The sequence below is a fragment of the Micropterus salmoides genome, unplaced genomic scaffold (assembly GCF_014851395.1).
Source record: "Micropterus salmoides isolate LMB-PRFRI ecotype aquatic unplaced genomic scaffold, ASM1485139v1 Ms_hic_scaffold_18, whole genome shotgun sequence".
Classification (NCBI taxonomy): domain Eukaryota; kingdom Metazoa; phylum Chordata; class Actinopteri; order Centrarchiformes; family Centrarchidae; genus Micropterus; species Micropterus salmoides.
This window is the reverse complement of record NW_024040928.1, coordinates 20,037,427-20,060,969: the sequence shown is the minus strand read 5'-3', so window position 1 is coordinate 20,060,969 and position 23,543 is coordinate 20,037,427. Positions and strand designations below refer to the sequence as shown.

Sequence of the window (23,543 nt, the reverse complement as noted above, 5' to 3'; positions counted from 1 at the left end):
TGGTGCTTTCAGACAAAACGCGAATTTAATCCTTGCGGCGCTTTCCTTCGCTGCAAGTACTATCACACACAACGCGAGAAGGCAATTAGAACCCACGAAAATTCGCTCGAGTTGGAAATTTTCAACTCACGCGAAGGCAACTCGAAGGCCTTAGCGTCACCGGCACCGCCCCCTTCGAGCCGCCCAACAGGAAATTGCGGCTCTACGCGTCTTTGCATTGACTTTGTATGTAAACCCGAACGCTTGCTTCGCTTTTGGTTTGAAAGCACAGTAAGAGTGACCGTTGGTGGCGGTGATGCACCTTTAAACTGATTTGCCAACAACGGCAGAAGAAGAATATGACAAGAAAACATGGAGGACATTGAACGTAAATAGCAGGAGGAGTTGTTTTGTTTGTATGGAAGTTTCAACTAAAAGACTAATCAAATGTTATTAAGTACGGTATAGTTATTTTAAACCATTTCTTAACTGAATTTAAAGAACAATTATGATTTATACTGTTACCTTGATATAAAATTACACATACCGTGATGAAAGATTCTGGCCATATCGCACACCCCTACTGTCCCCTACAATCTTAGTGCCAGGTTACACCAAAGACTCTACTACTCTTCATTTGTTCCTCTCTCACAGCTTTCCACATTTCCACACAGTTTCGGTCACAAACTAATGAATGTGTCTGAATATGAACGACATGAATATTTTATTTTTCAGGCTACACTAAAAAGCACAAATGTTATTATTCATGGACGTCAGGCTTCTTCACATCCCTTTAGTAAAACTGCTGGTAATTTGTATGGATCCTGCAAAGTTTCAAAGAGGCACTGATCCAAACAGCTCAAAGCTCAATAGAATGTACTTAAGCAAACTTTGCACGACCTCTGACACTTCAGAAATATTACACGTTACTTTTTTTTTGTGAAAGAGAGACACCGACAGAGAGAGAGAGAGAGACACCGACAGAGAGAGAGAGAGAGAGAGAGAGAGAGAGAGAGAGAGAGAGAGAGAGAGAGAGAGAGAGAGAGAGAGAGAGAGAGAGAGAGAGAGAGAGAGAGAGAGAGAGAGAGAGAGAGAGGTATTCCTTACTGGACAGAACACTATTTAGATGAATGTATTCATCTGTATATTTCTGAAAGAGCACTCACCACAATCGGGAGGCCAATGTCTGGCCACAGTAGGTCATCTGAAGGAGGCTTGGGCGAGTTCCACACCACCACTACCTTGTTGAGGTACGGCAGTCCATTCAACCTCTCCAGAGAGTTCATCAGCACCTCCTCCCTCTCATATGTCAACATGACCACGGTGAACTGTTCTCGGGGCACATTCCCTCCTAGAGCTGCCTGAAACTCCTTCCCAGAGCCTCCTGTACCTCCACCAATAGGCCTGAAACCAGTACCTGAACCGAGGAATTTGGCTTCAGAGGGAAGCACAGGGTCCAGAGGAGTGTGAGGGAACAGATGGAAAGGCCCCGGGGCCCGGTTCCATGCTCTATAGGTGTCTGCAGCTGTGTATGTGAAGTTGCGCAGAAAGCGTGGAGAGGCGTACGGGGGCTCTGTCTCGACAGGACCCAAATCCAGATCCCCATTGTCAGCCAGGTTAGCGTCAGTTCCTGCCAGCTTCCCTGCTTTGTGAGGAATCTCGTGGGCGGGCTCTTCTTTGATGGGCGCAGCAGGAACCTGGATACTGGTTCTGATGCTGGCCAGGAGGGTGTTAAGAACATTCTCCGAGGTGGAGAAATAGGCCTCCCACAGGAAGCGGCCCTGCCGCCTCATAGCTAACATGTCATTGTCTGATAGGCTGCGCAGCAGGAAGTGTAGCTCTGTGACACGAGGCTTGGGGACTATGATGGCAGCTTCACTCCATCGAATAAACTGGTGATATGGTAGTCTGGAGTGGTCCCCCAACACGACCGGAATAGTCCCTACCTCTAGTGCCTCAAAGAGCCTCATCCCACAGCCTGCTGAAGCCACCAGCTGTCCATCACCTGGAGCAATCACCAAGGCAAAAGTTGAAGCCTTGAGTACCTCTAGCCTGTCCTCCCTCTCTCCACAAAGAGCCCACTCAGTTGGCAAACTTGGTCGCGGGTTCTTGCAGGTGAACTCAACCAGCACCTGATCCAAGTGGCTGTCCTGCACCGCCTTTAAAGTGCCTATAATACGATCGTCATAGTCAGCCGGTGGGTCTCCTTCCATTTCCTCTTCAAAAGAGTGAGGGGGTGCCTCCTGTAAGCTGCTCCTCAGTGATTCCACCCTCTCCCCCTGGAAGGTGAAGAGGTATTTCCTCTTTACAGGAACTTGAGGGGGCACTTCCAAAAAGTTTGGTTCTGAGAGGGCATGAACCAGTGGGGACACAACCAAGTCAAAGCCCTCACGGTACTGCTGCTCCAAGAATGTGGACTGAGCGACTGCCGCTCGTCCTGTGCTTACATTATACAGGAAGTTCTGTGTCATGGACTTTCTAGAGAGATGCACCAGCACATGGTTATGTCCATCAGATCTCCAGTAAGGAAGAGCTTTTAGTTGCTTCTCCAGCTCTGAAGGAGATGGCAGCGGGGAGGAGGATGACTCCTGTAGCTCCCCTACCAGCACCAAATAAAGACAGGCAATGCTAGGGTTATCAGTTACATAAATGTTGCTCTTAACTGACGCTGCAAAAGCCTGCTTCACTAGTGGGTCAAGATAGTCCGCCCATGGATAGGAGCCTGTGTCGTAGACATACACAGGAAACCCAGATGTAAGCGGGCAGCGCGCATAGTCGAAGCAGGAGCGTAGGCGGCAGGAGCGTGCAGACTTCGGTGGTGGCAGTCCTGGGTCCTCCTTGTCTGGCAGCAGCCTGACTGGCAACGATAACTTGGGCTGGTTCTGGGCCATTAGTTCTTTATACGAATGCTCTGTCTGGCTGATGACATTCTTCAGCTGCAGCAGATCCTGCTTGGCGCTGTCAATGCTGCGCTTGCAGGCCTCAATGCGCAGGTTGAGTCGGGCAATCTCCCCGTTGAGCTCCTGCCTCTTGGCCTCCAGCTGCAGCAGCTCCTCGCTGACCGACTCACGGATTCGGCACAGATCCTGCACATGCTTGGCCTCGCACAGCTCACCACCGGGCCGTGGCCCGAAAATGCGCTTATCAGGACCCCCAGCTTCGTCAATGGTAGTGAGGTAGTAGTGGGCAATGAGTGGGAAGAAGACCAGGATGAAGAAGAGCATGAAACTGAGCCAGGTGAGACGCACGCGCCGCAACACCCATGGCTGACCACCGACACCCACCCCTCCACCGTTACGCTGCATTGTTGACGCTCTCAGTCTGCTCCTCGCCGCACCAAGGAACCGTTGCTATGGGGATCAGCAGCAGCCATGGTACGACCTTGTCAGCAAGGCAGTGGGATGGATACTAAATCATCAAAGGTGGGCTGCAGCTCTGTCCTTCTGTAAAGGTCATATGAGGCTGTTTAGCTCCTCTCCTCTGTAAGAGTCCTGTGGATATCGGCTAGAGGTTCAGCCTCACCTGTATTCTAATATGTACTCTGATGTGTTATAACCCACACAAACTAAAGCCATTTCTGTTGTGAGGTTCAGCTATTCTTCCAAATCTATGTCAGAAAACAGTCCCGCATCTGGAGAGGGGTTCCCCGCGACGGGTGATGCAGGGAGGGCATGGCTGCTCACAGGTCAGCTGGATAGATGGATGGGCCTGTGGCTTCTACCTGGGACGTGCTCATTTTCTGTCCCCTTGTCAGGAATTCCTATAGAAATGGGGCTTCTGAAGTCCTCTTCCTTTTCAAAACAGGAACCTGGAAGAGAGAACAACAGAACAAAAAACATTCAGTGACAATGACCGATTGAGCGTACAGAATAATTAAGCTGTACCAAGAGAAGCAACATGACTATTGTTTAAGAAAAAATGAGCTGCATTTAATGGACTATTTGAGGCGGAGCACACAAAATTGTTTTAGTTTTATGTAGTAAAATAGTAAAAATTAAGTTTTTTTCCATGCACCTCTCAAAACGTATGACATGGGAAACAAAGTGGCCCGCACCCCGCCACAAAACACTACTGTAGCTGTTCCAGCCATAATTTGTGTGTCAGGTTAAATGACTTGCCCACAGACATTCAGCTTACTTTCTAGTCTGTCAAGACATGCTGTTGCTGTAATGTTTGCTATAGGAGACTGTAGCGACAGTTTGCTAAGCCACAACTTGGCTAATGTTAGTTACATTACTTGCTGTGTTGTTCGTTCTATATCATGGTATTTGTCAAGGTTGTGTCCTCTGGTGGACTTGCTTACTCCAACTTTAATATGGACAGTCTTGTTTGCCATTACAGAGACACAAAAGGTGAAAGGCTGCAAAGACATATGGACAAGTCCACAGTAATATATATTTAGTCAGGCTTCCCATTGTCCGCCATTGTAAATGTTTCTTTATAAAGCAAGGCTCTGCAGCTCGTCCTGTTTTTCACTGCATTCTGTGTGCATGATTGCCTAGTCCAGGAAAAAAAAAAAAAAAAAACAGTGTGCTGCAGAATACCAGGGGGTATCTGTTCCTTTCAATTTTCTCTCTCTGCACATCACACAGAAAAGAGCACAAAACAGGGGAGAGCCATCACTAGTAAACTACACAGTAAGAGAGCCAACACCAACAGCACCTCCAGTAAATCTCATTAAAGACCTCCTCCTGCATCCTGACCTCATCACTGACTCAAATTACTGAGCATCCCTGATAACAGCCCGTCTCAGAAAGTGATGTGGAATTATCTTCACTAGCTCAGAAGAGAAAAAGGCCCCAGCTTTCACAAAGGAAACCAGCTGAACTTTCTAATTCAGACTGCTGTACTCTTGCCAGTATTTCAAAGTTTTTTCCTGTTTCTGATGCCACTGGAGGTGTGGTTTCAGGACGTTGCGGCTTGTGTTTTATCTCAGCGTTACATTCATTCAGGAGCTGCACACCGTTGATAGTTAAATTATATTTCAACTGTCAGATGAGTCTGAAAAACTGGTTGGTTAGGAAAAAAAAAAAGGACAGTGGTGACAATGGAGGAGCTGAGGTTAGTAAAGCAAATTAGGGATGCAAACTAGTCACAAATTTTCTATGGATTTTAATGTACAAATTAAATGCTTGATTATAGGAGTGAATAAATATGCTGGTTCTTAAGCACCTATTTTTAATATTAATTTCTACATATAAATGTCAAAAGCTGTAAATTGAGTAAATTAAGACACAAAGGCAAACATGAATAATCCAATCTATAATGATTCTGAGGTCATATTAACAGGGTTTTCCCTGCTGTTATAAGGCTTAGGTGGTGAGGCCCAAAACAGCTGCTGCTTGCTGTGCCATGAATGTAAAATCATTATGGAGAGAATCAAAATTAACGAATGAATTTTCCCAGAAGGTTGCAGTTCCTTTAGCAGTTTAGTCTTTAAGCTTTTGGCTGCTGTTAAATATATGCTCTAGCTTTTCCAGGTTTTTGTTCACCGATATGGTGACAATAATAATCCAAAATGATGTGAAATTACATTTTTTTTTTTTTTTTTAATTGGAAAACGTAACATTATCTCCCCAACCAACTACGTATACCTAAGGCTTACACAAACTGTAGGAACAAGTTTGACATTTCAACTCTGGCAGCAGGCGGGCGTGTGCGTGAGACGAGAATGACCACGACAGTTTAACGGGATTGCGCCAGTCACACAGATGCCGTTGCCATGGTTACCTCATGGAGCGCTTGTTTGCATGCCTGTTGATGAGGAGCGCAGAGCGACCTGTGTGAAAAGGCCTCATATAGCCTAAACCCTGTCACAACCATTCACAAGAAAGTAATTAATAATGTGCCAAAACCTTTAACATAAGGACGACTTAAAAGGCAACAGTTCACACAGCAAAGTGTATAGGCTACATGAGTGATCAACAGACAACAGACTTTTAGTCTGCGGGCTGCAGCTGGATATACTTGCCCAGCCGACCAATCACAGAACTTACGGTCCGCGTTGACACGATGCATAGTTACATTTTGAAGGAGGTGCACGTCAGGTGACGGCGTAGCCTCTGTGTAGCCCATGCCGTCACCTACACAGTCGATTTGACGCAGAAGTATAAATTGCACTTTAGAAAGGAAGAAAACTTTACACACGTCACCCTAGATCCTTTCCATTTCACTCGGCCAGGTCCTGTACCCCCCCATTCTTTTTTAATTTTTTTTTATTACAGATGTGCATGATTCATGTGCATCACATTTTCAGGTCGGAAAACCCGGAATTCCAGATTAATCCGGAAAAATCACATCCCTGCTTCTTACATTATAAGCATAATCTAAATTTCAGCACAGTTTGTTTCTTTCTTGCATTAAAAACCCCACAACACAGAGTGAGCCTTGATTAAGCAGTGCATTTCAGAGTGACAGTCACAGAGGTGATAAAAAGGCGGAAGAATGCAGGTGATGTTTACCTATACTGACATAACAGCTCCTCTAGATAAGGATATTATTCCCTGGGCTACTGGTGAATTCAAACCTCTGCAGTTGTAACACTTTCATTACTGCCTGGTTAGATCAAAAGGAACACAGATATCATCTTGAAAAACAAACACAGGGAAAAAGCCATCTTTCATTCTGTCTGAATCAAGTAATCAATTCTCCCTGCTGCCTCAATGTGATGGGCATTTCTGATGTTTAGAGATTATGACTCACCTGACTCTCCTGAAAAACAGCATCTTGCTATATAGCTGGCTGTGTATGTGTGTGTCTGTCAAGGAGAGGAATGAGGAAAGGTACTGGCCAATCATATGGAAGGCACATGATTTCATCTAGCCTGAAATTACCGACAACCTGCTGCTACTTGTCTCCTTGTACCTGCATGTCTGAATGCACCTTAAACCTTGTATACCATCAGGGTGAATGATGTTAACCGTGAAAACTGTTTTCTGCTCACAAATAAATGCCTTTATAATTATAATGTACTTTAAACACACCTGTGTCTAGGGCTGGGCAATAAAACAATTTATAATTATTGTGATAATTGTGCTCAGTAACAATATAACAAATGTTCAATAAATGTTCAATTTAATTCATTTCAATCATGAATTAATCTGCACTTAATTTTTCTATTAATTTATTTTGTTGTGGAAAAGGAACTGAAAAAAAAACCCAAATAGATTTTATGATAATTGTTTTGAATGATTTATCTCAGATTTGTTAAGTTTGGCAAGTGTTTGTGTTCTGACCATAAAGAATAGTTTAACAATTAAAATTAAATTAAAATCTGGTTTCCTCAATTTTCACTCAGCAGCAAAAATCTGCCTTTAAACTTGAAAGAAATAATGATTTGACATTTATTGCGATAATTATAGATATCAAAATGACATGAAATTTTATCGTGGTAACATTTTTGGCCGCCCAGCCCTATCTGTGTCCACACATTTTTCTTATCATCACATAAAAATAATTTTACAAAAGGACTGCAACTAGCCTAAGTATCCCCCCCCCCCCCCGATTATCAATTAATTTCCTGATTCAGAGATTAATGGCTTTGTCAGAAAATAATAAAAATTGCCAAGAAGTGCTGCCACAGTCAAATGAGGAAACAGAGCAAAGTAAATACAGGCCAGTGGTTTTTGGTGTAAGTGAAAGGAACATTAAACAGCAAAAAACTCCCAGGACATGTGACCCTCTGAACACTGACCCTCATCCTGCTGCTTAATGATGTGCCTGAGGTGCTGAGTGGCCGAGAGGCAACTATCACAACAGTGCCTGATTAATTGCTGCATGACTGCCAGTATCACAGGGGTAACGGCACACAGATGTTGGCAAATGCTGTTGCTAAGCTTAATCTGGAGCCAAAACCAATGGCGCTTTTAAAGCTCTGCCCGTGGCTGCTTCTGGGAAGCGGAGCAACACACACACACGGACTAAATCTCAATCTCTTCAGATGTAGCTTTCTAATCTGCAGAATGTCTTCTCTCCGCTACAGTCAGCTTAATCTGACTGCTTTCTGCGTGGAAAACACACAGGGAAGCTCTGGACTTGGTTTGTGGGATTCAATGATAATGCCATCATTACCTATCGCTGAGCTGCAAGGCGGTTTGGTGTTAAGCACCTAAATGGGCTGCCGTTGTAGCCATTTTCACTTGTAGGTTTTAGGCTTACATGGCAGCACAGGTGCACTAAAAAAATATTTGCACTCACAGAGAGATACTGCCTGTCTTTGCCTTCACCTTACACAACACAGTTTGCAGTTACTATATTATATAAAGCCACTGTGCTATAGTCACTGCATGGCTGCAGAAACCAAGTGGCATATCATAATGATTTTGCAATGTCAACTTACTTCCTCACAGATGACGACTAATCTCTGTATACTACAGTATGAATATTCCATTACTCATACTGAGAATAAATGCAGATTTAATAGTCCAAGCCCCTTTTCAGGCTGCAAAATACTGCAACACTTTCATATATCAAATGGTCTGTAGTCTTCTCAGGGGAAAGGAGAAACTGAAGCGGAGCCGCCTCACCAATGACCCAGATAGAAAACCTTTTGCTCCACATGGTGAGCACTGAGCAAGCAATGACTTAGTCAGCAAATTACTGGTCAGGCCTATGAATAACTGCATTAGTCTAGCAGCCTGTTCATTTGATTTAGAGATATAAAAACTGACTGAATATGCATTTAACACAGGCGTTAAAATCAATCAAGATAACGTTCTTAGCTCATGCCAAGTCAAAGAGGGTGAAAGAATGTAATGTTTGCAAGCACTCATGCATCATTTGTGAGTAAGCAGATCTGGGCAATAATATCTGCAACAAAAGTCAAAAGAATAAAAGCAGCAGGTGCTGAGCTCTGCTGAATTAAGAAGTGGGATGCTGCTTCCAAGTTCCCAGACATTTGAGGGCAAGCATTTGTATGAATGTTTGAACAGTCTCTCTGCACACTGGCTGTGCTTTCTGAGATGGTCCTGAAATTCCTCTATGACAGAACTGACAACCAAATGTAACAGGTTTCTATTTGACCACAAGTTGCATCCCATGTGGGGAAGATGGGGAAAGGCAGCAGTAGCAGCTCGTGAATGAGGGAAGTTTCTGAGGCGTGGGGGTGAGAGTGAAGTTGAGAGCGAGGGTGTTTGGTGTTTTTCCCGCCTCTCTCTGAGGCATCTGAGCTTTTGACAGACAGTGAGACGAATTGAAGGATTTGAGGGCCGACAGAAAAGATCACACAGCTTGTATTTTTAATAAGGCCCCGGGTAGCAAGGCTCCAAGAGGTAGCTACTGCAAGGACTGAAATATTAAGGAGATGGATCTTTGATTTTTCTTTTAATGTCTTAAAGAAAAAAAAAAGCTCACTTTTAATGATAAGACTGGCAGATTTTTCACCACTTGAAATGCTGTCTTCCACTGCTTTATGCATGACTCACGGCTAAATCAATCTGAAAATAAATAACAACATAGACAAACTATTATAAAGGCAGTCTGTAATTGGTCAGACAGCTCCTTCGTAATTAATTAGTCTGGCCGGGCTTCTGGGTGTGAGCCTGTAAACACTGGTTTATTAGTACTTATCACAAATTACAGCTGAGGCTGATGGGAATGTCATTAGTTTTACAGAGATTTGGTCACAAACCAAAGTATTGGACAAACTGAAATTTTGACCGGACTGAAAAGTCAATAGATCAAAAGTCCCTTAGTCCCTTAGTTCCATGCGAGCTGAGGCAATACCAAAAGGTGACGTGAAAACACTGCAGACTACTGACTGGTCAGAGAGAATCGTCACTATTCACTGCATCATCACTGCCCACGCCAGATGGGGTGTCCTGAACAAACCCGCCATTTTTAAATAGTTTAACCAGAGATAGCGAGATTGTAACTGTAACGATACACTTTGTACTATTATGTATTATTATTATTATGGCAACTTGTAAAACCACACCATGATCAAATGAGCAGGTGCAGATGTTCCTCTGTTGGGTTGCTGACGAAACGTAGTGGTTCGGATTGGAGATTACAGAAAGGCAGTTTCGTTTGGCGTCACTATGAGGACCAGCTACATTTAGGGGCTACTATATCTGCAATGGAAAACGGAGGACAGGCAGCAAAAGCGGGCTGAGTAGAGGCGAGTAGAGGCGAGGTGAGGCAAGTTGTACCAGCAACAGGTTAGTGCCAAACAAGTCATCCTGAGGGGAACAGGCTTGTCTGCACTAAATTGACAATTCATCCATCCAAGGTTGTCGAGATATTTGAATAATTTCTGCTTCCCAAAGACTTGCAACAATGCTCCCTTTAAACATGTTTTACTACATTTAGAAAGAGTAGACTGTTTCAAACCCAAATTGGCTCCTCATCATGTACAGAGGTATCATAATGTTTAAAGGGAGAATCTACAGTGTTGCAAGTCTTTCTGAAGCAGTGATCACCGTACATATTTTGGACAACAAAGACTGCGAAGATGTTTCAGTGAATGTCTGTCTATGTCTATATTGAGGCTGACAGAAAACGCCTGTGCCCATATTTGCCACAGCTTACAATGTATCTAAATCACAGCAGCCTGAAAGAAACCTGTCCAAGGACAAAAAGAAGGACTCAGGAGCATTAATAACTGAGTGTTTCTGAGGTCAGCCACTTAGAGCTTCCACTGCAGCAGTAGGAAGGTTATATGTACTGTAGTGCTGAGACCACTTATTGTAAACGCAGTGAAATCAATAACAAAAATACCTTAGTTCTTTCCCCCCCTTTCTCCATAAATAAATGTTCTTTACACATATTATATTAGAACGGGTGCTGAGGACACAGCCTCACAGCCTTTTAAACCTTTTCTCAGAGATTTTCTTAACTTGTTCCAAGCAAAATGCCAAATCCTTCCTTCCTCCAGCTTCTCTAATCTGTGAATTTACTGATTTTTCTGTTTTATTTCATTTGAAACCAAATATCTTTGAGTTTAACAGACATTCGAAGATTTCACCTTGGGCTTTATGCAACTGTCACAGCCATTTTTCACAATTTCCAGCCATTTTATGGCCCAGTTAATTTATTAATCAATAATGAAAATAATCTTTAGATGCAGCCCTAAGCTGTACTTTGAAGAAACAGACATACTAGTGAAATCTGAAGCATATAAGTGTTTTAAATATAAATATACACAATTCTAGCTTATTGCAGCAGCACAGGCCTCTGTAGGGGATTCTGCTGCAGAAAATTATCACGCCTGCTGGGACTTCCAGGTTACCCTGATGCATTTCTCCCCTTAAGGCTCATTGTGCTCGCAGACAAACCTTCCCATAATTAACTGTAATTTTATGGAGAGCAACAAGGTAGGGCATTCCGTGTGGAGGTGATGGAGGGGAGGGATGGAGGCAGCTGCAGTGGAAGGCACAGACATAGGGCTGTGTGAGGGGAGCAGCTGTTGCAGCCATGGATCACAGCTCATCTGCTGCCGGCTGACTGAGCCATCTCAAGGACCTTCTTCACTCGTAAATAACAGGGGTGACTGTAGGGCTGTGGAATGGTACTCCAAAAATGTGATGAAGAGTCAGAAAAAGAGACTTTTAGATCCAACCATTTTCAGATTTCCCTCTTCTTGAGTACTGTACTAGGCAACATAACTATGTGATCTTTTTAGCTCAAGCAATTAGCTGAACAAACAATTTTAATAAATTTCAAAATAGATCAAATGCAAGTTTTTCTTTATTTTTTTTTACTTTCCTTTCACTCTTTTTATTGTATTATTGGTGGTGGTGGGGGGCTGTGGCCGTGAAAATCTCATGTGTTGATTAATGCTAAAGATAGTAGTGTGACCGATATGTTTAATTACATGTGCCATAACAAATCAGCATGCTTTGACTTCTTTGGGAATTCATTCTCTTTCTTATATCAAATGCAAGGATTTTGCTTCTTAACCCCTTTTTTACCTTTCGTTTGTTTACACTGAATACTGGGGTTATTAAAATTTGTACAAAACAACTCATATCAAGATGTCATTCAAGGGTTTTGGACAAAACATCAACAATAATACAGAAAATAAACTATATGGTTGCTCTTATTTTCCTTTACTGGGGATCAGATGGAGAGGCCACATTTGACAAAGTCCAGGGAGACAGAAACCACACTAGGTTCATCCTCAACTGCTGAATTAAATTCTTATACAAGTGTAATTAAAGAGGTTTTGTTCATTACAGTGTTAATAACAGCATAAAAACTAAGTACCACATCCTGTATCAGCACTGAAAACCTTCCAGTAATGCTGCTGGGAGCTGCTTCCTGCTGTTCCTTTGATTTTTTTCTAACGATGCAGAGACTATGACAATGAGGCCGTTCTGATCATCAGGAGTATCGCTGCAGTGATGACCCAGCGCAGAAGCAATTAAGATCAGCCTCCGTGTGGACCGCCTACTACCCGGTGCAAAATATATGAGCGTGCTGACCTTTATCTCGCAGTGTGCGCGTTAAATAGTGACTGAGAGACAAATGGAGGTAGACAGACAGAAATCCCACCCTTCACTGCCCCGCTGTATGGAAACAAACATCACACTCGACTTGTGTCTGGCGATGTGTATTTATAACTATGCCGAATACCATTTTGCACGAGCAGAGACAGAGAGAGATGTAGATAAACAGAAAGAGAGAGATAACCAGAGAAAGAGAGGGGGAGAAGGAATGAGTTCATAATGACAGATGGGCCTGGGTGCCTTCCAGCCTCCAAAGCTCCCGCAATATGACAAAGATTACACAGGAGAGTAATTTAAAAACAAAAAGGTGTCCATGTCCTTGCGAGATTGCAAATGTCCGTCTTTCACAATACAAGGTAAAACAAATGTAAAATGGATGCAAAGAAAGATCTCCCACAGCATCCCAAAATTTTGCTCTGGCAACTTGAACACATCTGTTGACCAATCTTCAGCGGCGAGGCTGTGTGTTTGTAAGGGCTGGGAGAGTGATAAACCAACGCATCACACTGGCTTTGCACCGAGTGCTAATCTGTCACTGAAGCCTCTGCTGTAAAACTGCTGTGGCACGAGCTGCCACGCAGGGTTGAGGCGGGGAGAGACTCTCACTGTGTTGGTGAGAATTGAGAATGTGACAGCCAATTAGAGTTGGAACAGACGTACGTACACACACACACAAAAACACAGGACTTTTTTTTTTTTTTTTTTAAACAGCTCGTGTATTTGATGAGCTCCAACTGCTAAATACTTCTAAAGGGGTAAACATTGGTGGTTTTAATTTCTACTTGCCTTTTCTTTGCCAGAAACACAGTAGGCAAACATTTTAATTATGTATCCTTTCAGTTTCCCAAAAATGGTTGGTTAGCATTGTTACTTTGCTCCTCCCAAAAAACAAAAAGAACAAAGTTGCCAATTTGCAGCTGTTTTGCTCCTTTCGTTCCTTTCATTATGGTTCTACTGGTATTGCTTTTTGAAGTCCAATATACATGATGTTTTTCACTGAATCTTTTTTTAACCAAAGTAAAGTTAAGTGTGTATTTAAATTAATGTAAAAAAACCAAAAAGACTTAGAATAAGAGTTTGCCAGTCCTCAGAGGAAGGTAAGAAAGAGAAGGGAATGTGTTTAAGTTACAGACTCCAGGCAAGATGCACAACCAATTGCACTTGATGTAATGTGAAAAGCAGCATTTGATCATTTTCTTGGCTTTTTCCACTGACTTTTCCTCTGCCTGCACAGCGTGGTCATGTATTTAGCTGTCGTTTGCTTAATTAATTTAATTTATGAGCGGGAATGCTACTGGCGTTATCTACAGCATCTCTGAGTTCGATCAATGTGTGCCTCAAGAGTTAAATGTCTTTTTAATGTGTCGGTGTGGAGAGTATTTCCTGAATTTCCCATGTCTCCCAGTTCTGTAAAGAGAGTATGCCTAAATACATGTCGGTAGCAACTATTGACTTGGTTTTCAACAATTTTCACTTTATCCAACAGTGTAGAAAATCTGACAGGGTGACAGAGAGAGGAGAAAGAAAAAGACACATCTGCAGAGAAAAAAATTTGCTTCTCAGGTTGTTGATGTGCAGTTTGTTTTCCCGCAAATAAATTAACTGACCTAGCTTACTTGATTAGTCTACAGAGCTGGTGCTGATGAGCTTCCTGAATTAATCAGCGACACTGGAGCTGATTTTGTTGACTGATCAGGGGAAGAAACTACATGAACATGTAGTTACAGACGATGTAATAGTTGTTAAGAATATATTCCTCAACATTTAACTTTCTAACTTTCAGTAGGGAGGAATTATCTTTTGAAACGTACATGATAAATATTTGAGTGCCAACTTATAGTGTAAAAAATAAATGTTTGTTTATTCCCCAAAATGTCCAAACTGTGCTCTGCCTAAACGAGCCTGGTTTAGTTTCCTTTATAATAACACTCAGGGTTAAGCGCTTCTTTGAACATGGTGAAGCATAATTTACAGGTTTTTTTCAGGCTGACATTTAAAAAAGGTGGCTGTGTAAACCTCCCTCTGAGCAGCATTGACCAGCCAATATTTCCTGTATTCAACAGGTCTAATATTCTGGGAATCTCATAAATAGCTCTCATGAACAAGCAATTTTTGGCAATAACCAAAGTTCTAACAAGCTTGTCAGCCATGTCCTGTGACTAGTCGTGACGCACCAACTATACTGTCAAGCCTCGTGTTCAGAGGGAATTTCTGTGCCCAAATGCCTGCAACTGGCATTTGACCCATTCATTAGCAAAAATCTAATTACAGGCTGCCACATGGTACTCATTTAACCATTTGCGTCTATATAATTGCTTCAGGCAGAGATGAAAAGGGACAGAAGAGTCGGAGGCTACAAATAGGCCTGTCATACACTGGCTCACCATGGCAGACACAAGTAAGGCATCACCTAAAACGGAAACAAAAACAGTTTCATATTTATATTTTCATGCTTATATTTTCATTCTTTAGACTAACACAGATCTCTCTAAATCTGTGTTAGGCTACTTTATATCACCTCAGCCCTCACTAAATAACTTCTAAGTACAGTAAGTACTTCACCATCATCAATTCTGACAGACTCCGTAAAAATTCATTTTATTTTCTTTCTTGGGTTGCTTTTCAATTTCAATGTGTAAAAATTAGGCAATTATATCCCAATGGATCAATAGTATTTCCCTCCTTCAGAGGGATATCTATAAGCATTATGGATTTCAGCTTAGCATTTTTTCCTTCATAGTTATACCATATAATAAAGACAGGTTGTCCAGATTTTTCTAACCAGGTGAATTTTAAATATCTTGCTTCATCAACGCAGAGTTAAATTAAAGTAAATTGCTTTCATTAATCAAGTGGTTGAGACATTTCACAAGCTGAAATGTCACAATTTTGAAGGGCAGGGACGCGTTAATGAGTCACCTGGGTTATAATCGTGCTTTATCTGGAGCAAAGTGAATCAATCACAACTACAAGAACTTCAACAGCTCCGTGTTACAACAGTTTGTCCAAGACAGGAAGAAGAATGAGGGCAGGAAAAAAGAAATAGTCTTTTTGTATTCCAGAGTGGAAGCTATTCGGTGATCGAATACATGTCAAGTTCGCTGCAACAGAGGCTCTCGTGTGTCAAAAGAAACCCCTTTCTTTCTCTCACTGCAGCAACATCTAGGTAAAGTTGAATAAGATGCACCAAGACACAGTGTCCAGAGATCTCGTCTTTCTACATGTAAGCAGGGCGCACGTTAAGAAGAGATACATGGGAGATGGAAAATGTAACAACTGAATCTCCTCATCTCCTGATTATTAAATGATTCTACATTTCCTGAAACCCACCCAAAAAACATTAGAGCTGTGGGAAAACTGAAATTTTGAAAAAATACGATACGATATGCGATATTAGGGGGAATGATCATATTTAAATCTTTATTCTTATTTTCAATGACAAAAAATTATTATGGTGTGATTTTTGCAAGGATCTATATCAAACAAAGAAGTTTTCTTAAGTCTGTAGACTATAATGTGTAGGCCGGGATATCTATGCAGCTAGACAATATTTAATTTAACATTGTATTTTTACACACATTTCGGCTTTAACAAATACTGCAATTTTCAAATCCTGCGATCTGATAATTGCAGTAGGCCATGTTGCAATTTCGATTTCCATTATCTGTTCAGCACTACCACTACTACAGCAATTTTCTCTTAAAGCCAAAACAGTTTCTACCAATGAAATGACGTCATGTGTTGCTACACTGTACACTAGAAAACCTTTTTGGAGTGGGTATGTTCAGAGAGGAAGGAGGAGCAATGAGGGGGAAAGTACCAGCCAGAACTTCTCTCTTGACTGACACAATCCTTTACAAATGAACAGGAAGAGGTTTAAAGCAGAGCATCACAAACAACTGTCCACATATGGGACTAACATTAGTGGTGACATTGAAACATTTCACACCCCCCCCCCAACACCAGATGCTCTGACTTGTCAAAAACAGATGTAAAAAATACCACAAATGTGTCAAGGCCATGGTATGGGGCATAAAGGCTCATCTACAGGGCTTACTGGCACACCTAAATGGAACAGTTACTAGTTACTTACACCTGTGCGTTTCCTGCTATTTAAAACAGAAGCCCCCAGTATCTCCTCCAGTTCACCTACTGGTTTGTATGCAGCTTCAAACTCCCTCACTGACCAGTCTACTTTATTTCCCCCTCAGTGTGGTGTTACATCTACAAATGTCATAGGAAGTAGAATACACAAAATAAGTTATTGTGCCTTTCACCTCCGTCTGCCCTCAAAAAGTTGCGAATAGCTTTGCACGCCAATCAGTCTGCAAATGGAAGTATGACTTCAAATATTTGACGACTGTATCTAATTGTGAGGTCTCTGCCAATTCCCTCTCCCAGCATCAACAACCACTCTGTGCCAGACCCGCAATATCAGCATGTTGGCTAAATCCATAAACAGGACTAGTTTGTAAGCCGTGATAATCACACAGAAAAATAGCTGGCTAACACTCAAAAGTGATTTAAATCCGCAGAGTACTGTCCACGTTCCCTAAATAAGACCAATTTAAAGATATATCACTTTGATGCTGTTAGGGTGAAAATCTTTTGTCTTTGTCTTTATGTCTTTGAGTTAAAAACTGGGCATCATGGGCACAATATAAAACATACAGAGGACGGTTTCAGACTGTAAAGGCAGTTTAGTCATGGACATTATGAGGTAAGGATGCAGTTATACCAGTACTGTTCCAATACTATTCATCATTTGCTATTTTCATTACTCATCATCTATTGGTTTATTGTTTCAACATTTACTCTATGAAATGTCAGAAAACACAGATATTCAATTTATAAAAATACAATAAAGCAGCTAATCCTCACATTGGAAAAGCTTCAACCACATAATGTTTGGCATTTTTTACTTGATAAATGACTTATTGAAATGATGATCAAAATTGTTGGCCATTCATTTTAGTCCATTGACTAATTGTTTTAGCACCACTATCTCAAAAGTGTACTTAAAATTCCTTCCTCCTTCTTCTGGGTTCCCCCTGCAAATACTTTACAGAGAAAACAGTTAGTGGGCAACACAGAGCAAAATTAACACACAAGCCCTGAAATCCTGCCCTCCTAACAAATAAATCCTCTTGTTATCTCGCCATAGCAGTGGCAGCAGCCTTGCTTGCTGTGTCCTCCTGAGAGCTCTTCCTCTCCCTCCTCCTGTGCAGGGTGGCGTAGACCATAACAGATTGACTCAGCCTGACAACAGCTGCCAGAACCCTGCAAGCTTCGTCCTCCAGACACTGATGGATTGTGGGAGGGGAGCCAGGGTGATTAGCCCCTGACATGGGAGAATTATATTGCAGTGTACCACCCCAAAAGAGATTGCACCTGAGTGTCAACATCGGGCATTCACACTACTTTAAGTCATGTTGTTAACGCCCATTCAGCCTAGCAAATGAGGTGGGCTTAAACTCGGCATGTCAGAAACAACAAATGGCAGGAGTGTGCCGCCACTCAGCATTTAAGTAAGAAAATAAAACTAAAATAAAGTCAGTGAGAGAAAGTGATGGCCCTAATTTTGACAGAGATGGCGCTCTTTTCAAAGCATGTCAAATCCGACATCTCTAGAAATGGTAGCTTATGTAAACCACACAACTGCACCTGTTCTCTCTCCACTTGTCCATGCAGGTGTCAGAGTCCCATAATGTGTAACAGAAAGTGTAGGAGTCCAAGCTGATTTCTGGAGGAGGTGGCAGAGGGCTGAACCAAATGTTGTAGAAGTAGGAGGGTTTTTTTGGTTTTGTTAGAAGAGGACAGACTTTTCAAGAACCCAAATAATGAAAACTATGGTTGTTATATTTGTATCTGTACATGAATAACACACCTGGTGAAATGTTCTGTATTTTTTCATATTGCAGGAAAAAAAGATCTCGAGAAAGGGATGACACTAGGGTTGGGCCCATAGATGATGCCATTGTCCAGCGATGGCCGGCAGACATCACAAAGTTGAGACAGCATCGTGATTGTAAAACCACAAATTGTAAAAAAAAATCTTTATTTTTCACATTAAGACACCCTGTGAAAGCAGGTTTTAATGACCACGAACATTCTTATTATTGTTTTTAAGTATGGTTTGCACCTGCCTCGGAATTCTCTTCTCCCCACACTGACACACTCACACACACCTACACCTCAGGTAAACATCCCGGCTTGCCCCGCCTCTCTCTGTCTCTCTCCCCCGTCTGCTCCATTTTCTCCATCAGCAGTATGTTTTATAAACTCGCTCCACTGAGAATTTGTCTTTTTCCCGTATATTTCTACCCACGATCAGTTATCACGGCAGCAGGTAAGCCGCACGTCGGCCTATCAAACAACTGAAACCAACATCTCTGTGTGTTCACTGTTGCTTTATCTGGTCCATGCACCGCCATTTGTAATGTAAGTTAACAGTCTATCAATTTTTTTTTACCGAGTGAAGCCTGTGTCAGAACACATGCACATAAGAAGACTGCTTCCCCCAACGCACGCGTGCACACGCCCGCACACCCGATGACATCGTCCATCCCGATGTTTCATTGTAGACATCGTCCGATGAAAATTTAGAAGACATCGCCCCACCCTAGCTGACATTCAAATACTGAGTGTTTATTTGCTTCGATACGTCAGGTACCTTGAACTTGGCAGTGACGTACACCAAGATCCACTGAAGGTAGGCAAAAGGTGCTTTTATTTGAGGAAATACTGTTGCTTGGAACATGAGCTGAGAAATCATACTGCTTGACTAGCAGGCATGTCACAGGGAGCTGCCATTTACTTACTCTGCCAAAAATAAAACTAGTCCATCTCTCTCTCTCCAGCGTTTTTCTCCTCTCACAGCTATGAGCTGCTGCATCTGTTCTTGTCAGAAGTCTTATTCATGCCATTAATTTCTCTCTTGCCTAATGCAAAAAAATTGCAGCTATTATTCAATAAACATACAGAACAAGCTGTCCTCGGTTAACATAGCCTAACTTTTCCAGCTTCTTAAAGCAGATGCTCATTGGAGTAGAAGAGCTCGCACCTCCACACCGGGAACACTCAGTTTTTCAAGTAGAGCTACACTTCTGCACTTTCTCAGATGACAGCAGGACAGTTTGACAGAAGTCAAGAGTTGGTCATTGAGCCAGACCCCCATTCCAAACACAGCAATTAATACACAAAGCTCAAAGTTCAACACCGCAGCCAAATTCACTTACTCTGGCCTGTGAAATTTTTATCAGACTAGGATCACAAATCAGGGCTGCAATAAAGAAGTATACTCCACCCCTGATATTACATAACATAACATCCCTACCAAACCACATGCCAGCCAAAAGGTGTTTGAACTGTCTTTAAAGGATAATTTCTGTATTTTTCGACATGTGCCCTTTCACATATTTTGGTGTAAAAATGACCAGTAGGTACAAAAAGTTTTGGGATCCGTGCAGTAGATGGCTTCAGCCGGCAGCTGCAAACCTGCTGCAGTGGCTGCAAAGTATTAATTTGGGACAATTGTGCTTGTCAAAATTACGTCCAAAACAAAAGTGCTTCTTTTGCCACTGACAGGCTCAGAATGTTATACAAGGTGTCTAACAACATATGAAAAAGAATCCCCATGGGTGACACTTTTTTTTTTTTTTTAAATCAAGAAACAGAAGTCTCACTCAAGCACTCAATTCTTACTGAAATCTCACGAGAGGCGAGATATTGCAAGAAACGCTGAAGCCATCTTCTACGCGGATTCCAAAACCTTTCTGCCGTTTCTCCATTACCAGTACAACCTCAACTCGCCTCACCTCGCTTCTGGTCTGCTGTCCTCCCTTTTTCCATGTCAGATAGTACCACTCGACGTAGCTGGTCGTCATAGCAATGCCACACACACACCTGCCGCGATGTAACGTTCAATGCGACACACACACCAGCGACCTACACACAGCTGTCTCTTATTTTAAGTTAAAGAGTTTCAACATTACTCAGGATGTAAAGACAGATAAGCGGTATGAAAACCTTCCAGCTGTGTTTTCCTCTGCCGTTGTTGCTGCAGCGGTCTGTGTGACGGCGGGAGCAGAGGGCTCTGTGAGCGGGCGGCTGGCCGGCCTCACACGCTCCTCCCGCGGGTTGGCACAGGCTTCCCCCGCAGCCACTTGCGGAGCTCCTCAACTCCGAAAATATTCAAGCACATTTTTGTTCCGCCATCACTTCTACACAGCTGATTTCTCAACTCAATACTTCTCAGAAGTGGATTTAGTGATGAAATAACGTATGAAAGTTGTAAAATATAAAACTTTCTGTTGCTGACCTCTGTCGGGCACGCAATGATGATCCAGTGAACAGTGACGATTCTCTTTGACCAATCAGTTGTCTGCTGTGTTTTTTACGTCAGATTTTAGCATCGCCTCAGCTCACTTGGAACCTCAACGGAGGTTATACGAAAAAAAGTACCTGGTAGCAGCTACAACTTTTCCACAATGGAAATCCAAAGAAAAGGCGAGTTGAGTCGAGGCCAGTCGAGCTGGTACCATGCGGTGGAAAAGGGGCTTTAGTACCTACTAGTCATTTTGAAAAAAAGTGTGAAAATAGGGAAAAAAACTGAAATTACCCTTTAATTCAGAGGCAGGGACCTCCATGAGAAGGGAGGTTTTAGTTGTCCTTTAAAGCGCTGATTGGAGAGTTAAGGTGTTCTAACTGTCCCTTGCCAGCTAGTCTACAGCCTGGTTGCCAAATGCCTCCACCAAAGTTAAAACAGCCTATTAATACAGCGAGAGTGAGGTCAACCCATCATATCTAACTAAATATTAATATATGTATACCGGCACCTTTTCTCAGTTGCCTTTGACCGCAGATGAAAGTGGAGTTTATTTTTCTTCATATTTAGCTCAAGTTCTGTTGGCTATTCACACAAACCTTTTTTTTTTTTTTACTAAGCAGACACTCTGACATGTCATCATGGAAAAACATGTCACAGGGCATTGGCATTGTGCATGCTGGTTCACTGACATGGGTTACTGGGGCAATTCAATGGAGAAAAGCATCAATACTGTCACCAGTTACATCTGTGCTTTTCCTGGTATAAAAAGGCATGTATATGTATATAGCAATTGTACATTGCTTTGAATAAAAGCATCAGCTAAATGACTAATAATTAATTATTTAAGAGCACACTCTTTATGAGTCTTTTTGTCAGATGATACCTTATATCTCACAAATGTGATTTTTTTGGCCATTTGGGGGGTAGCAGAATCAGGAACACAGTATATCAAATTTTAAGTTTGTGTGACAAACTTGTTAACAAATAGCTGCTTGTTTATACATCCAGCAGTTACAGAATAACATCCTTATCATTTTGAGTCGTGTTTGCATTTCCAAGTGCAAGTCCAATAGCTCCATTTTTGGTCTCTACCAACTCCTGAGAGAAATATCTGGCTCTATCGCTGCTAAATGCTACAGTAAGTTCACCAACTAGTTGCTAACTGTGTCTGCCTGCCATTTGGTGCTGAGCAGGTAGTGTGTACAGTGGGTTTTTAGAGCTTCAGTGCTGCTGAAAACAGTAAAGTTGTGGACTGGACAGCTCAACAAGGAGTGGAAGCTCAGTGGGGAGCTGCAGATTCAGGTGATAATTCTCTTATGTTCATCACTACAAACGACCCCATTCACAATGTCACACGTTTTCACATTGTCTTTTGATACATTGTTATTAAAAATGCCAATTATAGATGCTTAAAATAATGTGGTAAAATGATTTTGAAACGGGAACGTTTGTATTTCGTCATCAGCACCCACAGAAGAAAATGCCTTTCAAAAAGCTGCTATGACATCTAGCAACTCAATGGGAACTAGTTTTTTTTTGTCCAATTATCACCATCTGTATCAGGCCAAAATATTCCACATTGATCAAACAGAACTAATTATGGCACTAGAAGGCCCCATACACATACAAATTCTGTAAATCGCGGCATCTGGTGGGCACCCAAGTGTTTAATGAGGGCAGCATGTCTACAAGCACCTTGTCACTTAATGAAAGGCTGATTTTCCCATTATTCTGCATTGTGGCATTTGTTCATTACTATGTGACCACACAGGAATAAACATAATTCAAAGACAGCGTGGCAATCACATGCCTATGAGAAAAACATCAATATCCGTGACCACAGTGGGATGCACAGTGTCCCCCATACAGTCCGTGTTAATGCATGCTGTGGCCCAATCTGACCACAACAAGGGGGAGTTCAAATCATACAACTGGCTCCTTGATGTTTTGTTAATTTTTATATATATATATAAAAATGCCCTGTGACCCTGTACGCAGGATAAGCGGTTGACGATGGATGGATGGATATAAACAAAATGATATATATATAAATCAACATGAGCATCCTTGTTCTGGACAGATCTACACTGACATTTGTTCGAGTTTGACCAAAAAAATAAGCCTTCATTGCCAAACATTGAAATAACATAGTGCTGTTTATATATCCAAGCAGAATATCAGAGAGAGTGGAATGCCTGCAAATAAAAACACCAATCTGTAACCAACACTAGCATCGGCAGTAACACATTGTCAGGCTGTAGCACTAACTATATGGGAGGCAACTGACCTACAAAAACTACAATCAACACCTCGGCCTTAGGTTACAGCCCTCAACATCTCACACAGACATTTAGAAATCTAATAACACAAGACAAATATAACTGATATTTAAAGCGTGATGAATATTTGGTTTGGAAGTGAGGAAATACAGCGACGTGAAATCTGAACTTCTGCTGCCTCTATAGGTGAACAACAAATTCCCTGCAGTCCCTTTTTAGTTTTCTTTACATCATCATATTCAAGGACAGTGCATGCACAGTATATGTTCAGGCTCAGCAACTTTGTTTTCCCACCATTTTTCAGACTTTGAGAGACTTCATTAATAACATATTGAAACACTTAAACGTGACTCATGCAGTTAACTCATTACCTATTGTGTATTAAAGAATTAAGATTTGACAAAAGCATCCTCCTGTCAAGTGAAAATGTACAAAGGCATTCTCTGATGAGGCACACAATCCCTTACAGCCACATTAAACTGAGCACACAGTTTCGAGCCAACAACTCCG

The 23,543-nt window shown here is 42.0% G+C and overlaps 1 protein-coding gene across 1 annotated transcript in view; it reads right to left on the bottom strand.

Moving 5' to 3' along the window:
• The window catches only part of extl3 (exostosin-like glycosyltransferase 3), a 32,729-nt gene that overhangs the window by 7,725 nt on the left and 1,461 nt on the right, over nt 1-23,543 (bottom strand). The window contains exon 2 of the mRNA XM_038726329.1: nt 1,146-3,787. Coding sequence (XP_038582257.1) covers nt 1,146-3,284 — 2,139 coding nt within the window. The 5' untranslated portion in view covers nt 3,285-3,787. The remainder of the gene's footprint in view (nt 1-1,145; nt 3,788-23,543) is intronic.